The sequence below is a fragment of the Morone saxatilis genome, unplaced genomic scaffold, assembly GCF_004916995.1.
Source record: "Morone saxatilis isolate NCDOM2014 unplaced genomic scaffold, NCSU_SB_2.0 Contig2, whole genome shotgun sequence".
NCBI lineage: Eukaryota > Metazoa > Chordata > Actinopteri > Moronidae > Morone > Morone saxatilis.
In genome coordinates this window covers 22,740,226-22,750,143 of record NW_023339762.1, presented here as the reverse complement: position 1 = coordinate 22,750,143, position 9,918 = coordinate 22,740,226, and the positions used below count along the sequence as shown (strand labels likewise).

At 43.3% G+C, this 9,918-nt stretch overlaps 1 protein-coding gene across 1 annotated transcript in view; it reads right to left on the bottom strand.

Moving 5' to 3' along the window:
• The window catches only part of LOC118330634 (neural-cadherin-like), an 82,835-nt gene that overhangs the window by 18,655 nt on the left and 54,262 nt on the right, over positions 1–9,918 (bottom strand). The window contains exons 17-23 of the mRNA XM_035665259.1: positions 9,415–9,698; positions 7,327–8,935; positions 6,516–6,609; positions 5,523–5,707; positions 4,322–4,551; positions 3,559–3,836; positions 1,340–1,554 (exon numbers count right to left, since the gene is read on the bottom strand). Of these exons, the coding sequence (XP_035521152.1) occupies positions 1,340–1,554; positions 3,559–3,836; positions 4,322–4,551; positions 5,523–5,707; positions 6,516–6,609; positions 7,327–8,935; positions 9,415–9,698 (2,895 nt within the window). The remainder of the gene's footprint in view (positions 1–1,339; positions 1,555–3,558; positions 3,837–4,321; positions 4,552–5,522; positions 5,708–6,515; positions 6,610–7,326; positions 8,936–9,414; positions 9,699–9,918) is intronic.

Here is a 9,918-nt window from a genome sequence, read left to right as displayed (position 1 = left end):
CCCCACCAACTATGCTGACTCATTATTTTGGTGAAACTGTCATATTTTATGGAAAAATGTTTTTCTGCGTTTTCCCTCTGACGTCCCCTGCCGGACTGCTCCGCCTCATCCCATCATCAACCCTTTTCTCTCTGATGCAGCACCTCTGCTTTGGACTGTTTAAACTGATTAAACTATTTTAACTGCTTTAAAACCGTTAGCTTGCTTTTAAACTGATTTAAACTGATTTAACTCTGTTTTAAACTGCTTTTAAGAAAACCCAGATATATTAACAATTATTTGCGTTTACGATAAAAGCACATACACTGTAGAAACAACAAGAAAAAAACTCATCATATCTCAACAGTCTTCTTGTCAATTCAGCATCAATATAATACATAAATACAACCTTTTTGGCCCGACTTTGTCGCATCAACTCGTTACCCCAGGCCTCACTATTTAATCTGCCGATAAGGAACACACAAATCTGTTCACATACCTAAGCAATGGTAGAGCGTCATACTATGTAAACTACTCTGCAGTGTCCAATAATGTATGGGCCAGAGTCACGGGCCAGAGTCAGGCACGCACACTCAAAATTTCTTAGGAGTTTTTTAGTTATTTATAATATCCCAGATACATAATATTTCCAACGTAACTTTAACACTCTTTATTATTAATCAACATCATTATTATCCTGTGCCAGTAACTTTATCAATAATCAGCAGTGTTGCACCCTGCACAATTTATTACTTACTATATCACTATATATTACTATTTACACCTGCTCATTCAACTAAGAAAGAAATGTTTATTCAAAACACATCCCTATAGTACCAATAACTAACATAAATCATTACAGTAATGAGGCTGCACAGAAATATATATTTTTTTTAATTGTAACTTTACACAATCCCCCTTTTTTTTTATTACTATCCTTTGTCTTGAGGTTTCAAGTTCAAGCCTTTGTGTCAGCAAGAATAAACCCTGCTGATGTGGCCTTGAGTGAGACACTGAACGTCTAACAGCCACAGTCTGTTCAGAAGACGAACCACTGCTCTGATGCTGAAGCAGGGGGTAAACAAAACAGAATCCCTTGTTGCACACGACAACGTATTATATACACATTAGACAGTAAAACTGGGTTGCCATTGTAGCACCACATTAAGTACTTACTGTAAACCTCAGTAGTGTGAGCGCTCATATCCCTCAGCAGTACACTAATGAACAAAATTTGCCACATATATCTGATAAGCTACCACCCAGTAATTAAACACACAAAATTAAGTTCCAATTTTTTGTGCAATAATGGCCTGCAGGCCCCGTGGCACACATCTAATTATCCAGTCTCATTTTTTACCTATGGCCATGTAGTCCTCAGCATCCCCAGGCAGCAGAGTGGCCAACGGGCCAGCATACAGCAGCAGCCCATCGTCTTCCTCCGTCATAAACTCTAGTGAAAGATGGCTATCAAAGCATGGCCTTATTGGGGGAAACCAGGCATAGCCGTTGCCAAGGAAACTAAGTCTCGTTTGCTGACAGTCTGGCCCCTGAAGCTGTGGGGGGCAGTTGCACCTGTAGCACCGTGAAGAAAGAAGAAGTCAGGGAAAAAAGGGTAAAACACGGGGAAAGAAACAATCAGTGTCATTCAAGTTTTGCGCTCTGTGAAATCTTCACACTGTCCAATCCCTGGATCTTTGTGTGGGGACTTTTCTCAGGCAGACGTGACAGTCTTGTTGATTCACACAGGCATGGGCTTTGACTTGCACGCCGGCTGTGTCCACAGACAGCTAAGAAAGTGCTTTTATCAATCAATTGTTTGCATTACCCACAAAGCCCTGAATATTCAATTCTACATTAAATCAATTAGCTATGAACACAAGATTACTCCAGCCTATTCTTTATCTATCACAGCTGCCCGAGTTCAACCCACTGGAGACTGTTCCTGCTCGGCACATCACATCTCTTTTGTTAAGAGATAATTAAATCTGTTTCTCTCACTTTTCTATGTGCTGTACCATCACTGATTTCCTGGACTTTTTCTCACTTATCCCCAACTGCCCCATTCTCATTCTTATTACACACTTTGGTTAAAATCTGTGCGCTTGCCTTCTTCTTGTACCTATGCATTTTGATTAGAGCTTGAGGATCGCTGCTCTTTTTCACGCTTCTCTGCAACATGTTTGTGTATGAGCCCATAATGGTAAATATTAATGATCGTACAGAGACACCATAAAGGAAGAGATACATGCAGTGATGAAAAAAAGCCTGTTCCATCACTGCGATGGAGAGGATGGAAGGGACCAGTTGATCCCATCTTGTCCCCTCCACTGCAGGCATGTGAGACAAGCTGGCTTTGCTGATAATGTCAAAGCCATCTATTTTCATGCAGTGTCTGAGGAAAGCTGTGTGTACTGAGGCTGTTAGGGGCTGTTTCTCCCCATCGCTGTTTATTCTGCAGAGGGGCAACACATGTCAGGAATACTGATCCATACGCAGCAAAAGGGACAGCTTAGGCAGAGTGTAGCCTTATGCATACATATGCACACGCCAAGCACAGCACCTCACTCTTTCACTGCTCTTTCATGTGACTCATGAGAGCAATGCCAATTCAAATCAAGAAGTGCACGGCATGTTTTTCTCACTTCTGACTGACAATATCTGATCAGCTGCTGACTGAGGTTGACACAGAATAGAACCCAAAATTGGATTCTTTATGCTGGTTCGTATCATACATGAGGGTACATATAGCACATATGGGGAGACATTCTTCTCACAGCATAGAGGCTATTCTCAGCAGTGTGCAGATCAACAGCAGCAGAGACAATTTAAAGATAAAAGTTATATAAAAATAAAAGATTTCTGTACATCCTCTCCGTGCCTACTGACTATGCCTTTGACAAACTTGCATGTTCATGTAAATGCCATTAAATGAGATTTTGAGAAGCTGTAAGCATAGAGGGGGGCCAGAGTTGTACTAATCCCCTTGCCCTATATTTATTTAATCTGGGCATTAATGTGTGCATGAAATGAAATGCGTGCTGTTTCTTGTGCAATGGACTCCCTACAGAGACCTATACACTTGATGTTGAAGGCCTTTATATTAACTATAAATATTTATCAATAATTAAGGTTAATATACAAAGTATTGGCTGATGACCTTGATACAAAGGCTATGTTCATTATTTACTATGAAGTTAAGCAACACAGCACACCAGAACTTTAAAAAATCAATATCAGCCTATAGATCTAGAGACCTAATTTAACAATCTTGGCAAGATACACTCAGATATGTACATACATGCACATTGCTTCCATGGCAAATAGTCCATAGCCTGCTACTCTATATTCAGTGGACAACACAGCAGACCAGCTCAAGCAAGTTAGGTCAAGTTGCAGGTGAAGGAGATTTTTCTCACAAGGGGCGCTGTTAGTAATTCTGGTCTCATTTTCCAAGATGTCACTCTTACAGTAAGTCTAACAGGAGTAGAGAGAAGACTTCTATTACTATTTCCTATCTTTTAAGAGCTTCTTCCAATTCCAGTCCAACTCACCAACGTCCGGAGACATGCCTCTCACCTGTATCCATTCTGGGTGTCGATGCAGGTTCCCCCATTTAAGCAGGGATTACTGGGGTAGGAGGAGCAGGGTTTGTGGGTCATTTCCCTGGCAGCGCAGCCACACACAGCCTGGGATGTCACCTTTACTGAGACCAAGGATGAAGCACCTGAGTCTACCAGGGTGGGCGAGTCACTGATGCTTAACTGGGTGGTGCAGCCGCTGGATGTCTTGCAGTCTGTGCGCACACACTCATCTACCTGCACCTGGCTCACATTCACACGCAGCAGTGACTGCAGCTGCAGAGAGTCAGAAAAGGGAAGAAGGGAGGAGATGAGGGAGACAAAAAGGGGAATTACAATAATTGTCAGTGAAGATACAAGAATTTGTATCTCCAATGTTGGTGGTGAGGGGTAAACAGTGATATACATTTGGAAGGATAAAAGTGGAAGACGAGGTCTAATCTACATAAATGCTTTGAATATTCTGTAGCTGGTTGTTTTTAAAAGAGCCAGACGTACAGTTAGAATGACAAAGGAATCAAAAGGATGCACAATCAAAACACGGAAGAAAGAAATCGTTTAAAAAAAGAAAGGCAACATAGAGAAGAAATTAATGGGAGAGACAAAGAGACATGACAGGGCCAGGCAGTAAACAGACAGAAAGTTGGTGTGGAAATAAAAGGGCAGATAAAAAGCTGTTATCTCTTCCCCTCAAGCTCCCAAGTGTATCACTTGATATATGAGCATTGATCTATATCTATCAGACACAATGGTATATATACCTTCTTTTTATGTGCGGTGAGGACAGCATGCAGTTTCTCTGGGCGCAGGTAGCCATTATCAGTTAGCACATAGAAATGTATGTCCACTGTTTCCGCCTCTCTGTCTGCAATGCTGAAAATGTTGACACTACCCGGTCTGACGGACAGGGCTTGAGACAGGAAGTCCCAGAACGTCTCCAGCCGACTCTTCCCCTCGACATGCGAGTCGATAAAATCTCTCGCTGTAATGCCTGCGGGAGACAAAGAGAGTGGGGGTTCATGCAATAAGAACTACTGACTCGTCAATGACAACTACAGAGTTGATCAAAGTCTACTGAGTTCCTGATTCCATTAGCACAAGAGGTAGCCTAACATCTCCCTCTATTGATCTGTTTCCTCACTGAATCATCCATAAGGTGAACGAGTCGTGATGCAGTCAAGTAAAAATCGTTTATTTCTTCACTGAAATAAAGTGAGGGTCTCTTGAAGAACTGCCTTGTACAAAATATTTTCATGACTGGAAAATCAATCACATTTGTGGTACCACCTACCAGTAATATCTGGAGAATGTGGGCAGTCATCTTTAATCTCCAAAAATGATAATGACTTAGAGTCAGAGGCATCCAAATGGCTTTTTAAATGTCAAGGACTTTACCTGACACTTCCAAATTGACCTTTATAACTCTGATTTGGTCTGAGAGACTGATAGAAAAATGCAGACTGTAACATAAACTTCAGAGTGTTAAAGAATAAGACGAAGAAGGAAACTATGACCAACAAGCAGTGTGAATGGTTGCTTTACAATGCTTAGAAATGTTAAATAATGCAAGTATAAAAATTTCTCCTGACAGCCTATTATTTCAGCGTTAACTGGATTGACAACCTGATAATCATTCAATGAGAAGTACCACTTTATTCATGCCTGTGGCAGATGCTGTTTCTTTCGAAATCAGCTTCACAAAGAAATTTAACAACAGCAGCTGCAACAAAGAATAAGCTTTCTGTTTTGTGGAGGAAGACTGAGACAGGGAATCCAATTGAAAAACTATTCCACTCAATATTGTCTTGACTTATGGTTTTGGGGGTCATGTAGAGATATAACAGGTAAACTAAGTTGATTCACAACAACACCCATCCACTTACAGAGCTGCAGGCAGCCAATGATTCAACATTAACACAGTGTTTATCCCATCAGGTGAGTCAGTGTTTCTGCTAACGTTACCGGTTAAACGCAGCGAAGCGGATGACAGGATGGCCTTTTCCTCCAGCTCCCTGACATGAACTCTGACCCCTGAGATCACATCGGGCCACACCCCATCAGACACCCCGACCCTCAACCAGTAGCTGCCTGCTGGAATGTTCTGTCGGACGGTCAGCACTCCTGAGCTCTGGTTCAGGCTGAAGTATCTGAGAAAAGAAGAGAAGCTGTTTAAGTAGGAGATGACGGCGTCAGTGGAAGATGAGAAAAAGAAAGAAAAAAGGAAAAGACAAGTAGCTTCTTTTGTTCCTGAGCTCCTGCTCAGAGGAAAAATACCTGACAGATGGCAGACAGACAAGTACAGAATTGGTCAGCGGTACCTGGGTGTACTCCAGCAGGAAGTAAATGTGAATTCACTTTGAAAAAAAAAAAAGAAACAGAAAAAGAAAAACCGCCAAGAAGAAGAAGAAGAAAAAAAAGCAAATTCTTTGGTATAAAAACAGCTTGATGGTTGTCATGGTAACTGTCCAAATTTGTTATGTGAATAAAACAAATATGAAATTGGCATTTCTAATCTGATCTTGAGGGTGTGAATACCAAATAGCTGCACAAGGTCCCAGATGGAGTCAGACAGAGCACGTACTGTTTCATTTTCACAGGTGGACCGAGATTGCTTAGTTTGTTTGAATCTGATTGTATTTTCCAAAATGCCAATCACTGTTGAATGCTATTATTAAAGTTCTTTTGGAAAGTGTAGCTTATAGTACAAGCCAGGGAATTGGATCACAGATTAGGAGAAGTACCTGCATGTTTCAAGCCAAGTGATATCATTGAAAGAGGCCTTGTTAGAGGAATACAGCCTCGATGCTGAGTCCACATCCTCTTTTATTTTTCAAATTCTACGCTGTTGGCAGTTCTTCTGGTCCTGTATTGCTTTAGTACTTGTACTTGTGTTGCACATTTGTAGATCAGCATGTTCACAGAAAAAATGTATATCTATTAACAGAGAGTTCTTACTTGGCTGCACTTGTCTCCAGAGTGTAGGTCTTGTTGTCCCAGTCATCAGGATCTGGGGCATAAACCTTCCCCAGTCCCGCATTTGCCATCCTTCCTGTTCAAGGTAAACACACACACACACACACACATTGATTCCGTCTGGACAGAATCTGCTGATGCCAACACTTATCTTTTCGTCCCTCTCTTCTCCTTATCTTGCATTCTTGTGTTCTGTTCTACTTATTATGCTCATAACTGTGGAGCCCCACTGCTGGAATGAATAGGCTCTCAGTGCTCCACTTCAGAGAGCGTGGAGCTTAAGGAAGCAGGGCTATCTCAGTATGGATTATGTTATTATCGACCTGCAGTGCCAGAGTACTGCAGCTGGGTAAACAATGGCAGCATGGATGAGTCACGGCGCTCCTGTTTTCCACAATTACCAAAACTGCCTTTTAGCGGAGTGTGCGATCAAACACTAACAAACCAACATACCTAACCAACTTACCCGCAGGGTATATAAGAAGAATCATGATCCTTATCATAATGTGATGTTCAGATGAGCTTTAGGCATAGGGTTGGCAAAGGAAGAATGTGCTAAGGGCTTGAGTAAGGATTTGACAATGATATTACCATAACAAAACATGGTTAGAATGTAAAAGGAAGAGTTTAATTATGAATTCCAGACTATGCCGAGCAGGTATGGGAGTGAAAACTTTTCCCGTCAACTGTAGCCTCAGTTTCCCCTCTTCACTCAAGTTCTGCCTGCAGTGAGAAGCTCTGTAGCAAAAGCAAGGGGCAAAGAGAATGAAATGAGGGGAAGCAAGGAACTTACCCTTGTGGCTATACACATAGACATCTTTCTCTCCTGTCTGATGGGCGTTATCATTCTGGTCGCCAATGGTGATCGTGAGTGTGTTTGTGGCTGTCACTGGTGGATCACCACTGTCAATCATAATCACTGGCAAGTGGAACTCGCTCTGTCTTTCCCTGTCGAATCTCCGCAGGGCAGTGAGTGTGGCAGAGCCATTCCCATGATCCTGTAGGTGGAAGTCAATAGAGTAAAGTGAGGGCAGGGAGAAAAAGAAAGGAGGCCCGTGCTCTGGGGAGTCCCTGTCAATGGCGTGAAGCAAAGTTGAGCTCCTGTTGAGCCAGACCACTTGAGGTGCTGGACTGTTCTCCCACAGCACAGGAGCGTAGGCTGTCTCCAGCTCTGGCCCGTTGTCATTCATGTCTAGCAGTGGTAAGTGAACCGTGACACTGCCAGTCAGTGTGGGGGTACCCCGGTCTGTCGCCATGACAACCAGTTCATAACCTGCCACCGTCTCCCTATCCAGCGGGCTGGCCACTGTGACTACACCGGCTCGGCTGACTGTAAAATGCCCATAAGGGTCAGACTGCGGGAGAATGCTGTACATAATGTCTCCATTCAGACCTGAGTCAGAGTCAGTGGCTGCAACCTGAATGATGCTGGTTCCCACAGTTACGTCCTCGGGCAAAGGGGAGAGCAGGTGGGAGCTCGGGGCAAACACTGGAGCATTGTCATTCTCATCCTCCACTTGAACCAGACAGTGGATGAGGCTGGAGAAGTCAGAGTCCTCCACCTTGATGGTAAGGTTAAACCGCTGCTCCACTGGCTTCTCAAAGTCCAACTTCTTTTTCAGTCTCAGAGTGCCCGTCTGCTCCTGTCTGTGGCTCACCATATAGAATCGTTGCTCTGGGTCTCCCTCCACCACACTGAAGGCCAGCTGTCCATACGTGCCTGAGTCAAGGTCCACAGCGCTCAGCTCCAAAATAGGAGCGTCTTCATTCATGCTCTCAGGCACACGAGCACCACACCAGTCCTCTCTAAACTTTGGCACGTGGTCATTGATGTCTGTTACCACTATAGTAGCGGTAGCTGTACCTGTCATACCCCCGCCATCCCTGGCCTCTACTACTAGACGGTGGCTGTCAGCAAACTCTCGGTCCAGACCCTCTGCTGCCACAGATATGGTGCCAGTGCTGGAATCAATAGTGAAAAGGTCTGCATTGTTTGTGTTTCGTGCATTCTCAGTAATTCGGTAGGTGAGGATTGCGTTCAGACCTACGGCTGCATCGTCAAGGTCTACCGCTGTCATTTCCACAACAAACGTTCCAGGAGGGGAGTTCTCCGCCACGCTACTGTGGCAATTATCAGGCGCACACGTGAAGGTGGGGGCATTGTCGTTGATGTCCCACACGTTAATAATAACATCTGTAAAGCCAGTGAGTCCCTCGCCTTCTTCGTCGGTTGCCATGACAACAAAGCGCCAGACAGCACGCTCTTCTCGGTCCATGGTGCGCTGGGCATACATCTCCCCTGTGATGTCGTTGATCATGAAGTGTGACTCTGCCCCTTGGCCATGAATGGAATATCGTATGGCACCCTGGTCTGCATCCTTGTCTGGGTCAGTAGCTGTCACCTGCAGAGATAAAGACAACTTCTTAAGAAAAAATGGATATTCATTCATCCAGTCAAACCCAAATTACGCCTTCCTCTTATCTCTTTTCAGCCGTCACCCAGATCTTCTTTGCTTTTGGATTTTTCAGACAGCCGATTTAAGTGTTAGCCCTTTTTCCTGACCACCTAAATTAAGGCAATAAGCTCTGATCAGACATGTTTCTTGCATCTGGCCTCATGGTGTCTGGCAGCTTCACTGCTGATTTTCCCCACACAAGATTCATCACTACTGTCTACTATAATTTTGCAACATACACAAGAGTAGATTCACTTGTTATATTAATAAATTGTAAGAAATACTTTGCCGCCGCATACAGCCCCAATTAAAACACATTTTGAGATGCTGTTGATTTTAAAAAAAGAGCACCTGAAAGATAATTACAGATCTATGGATTACAGTGATTACTGAAAAAAGCTACAGTAATCATCTCAGCTTCTCACCTGTAGCACAAACACAGGTGACCCATCAAGCTCTTCTGTGACAGAGCCATAGTACTCATTCATGGAGAACACAGGTGCCTCATCGTTCTTATTAACCACAGTAACCACAACGGCAGCGTAGTCCTCCCACTTCCCGTCTGAGGCGAGGACCAGTAGTTTGTATCTCTTCTGCTGCTCATAGTCCAGTGGCTGTGCAATAAAGATTGTCCCCACCTCTGGCTCAATATCAAAAACACCACCCTTGTTGCCAGATGTAATCTGGTAGCGCAGCTTGGCATTGGCTCCTGTGGCAGGAAATAAGAAATGCATGATTTGGAATGTGAAATCACTGTCCCGATGCAATTAAACAGTTTCATAAACAGTTTTATAATGAGGTTATGGAAATCTAAAGGCAAAACAAAGGCGTAGTAATATTTTAAGAAGGTAGTGGACTACAGCAGGTTGCTGCTGGCATCATTTTTCATTCAATCTCTGCATGCTGAATACTTATATATATATATATAT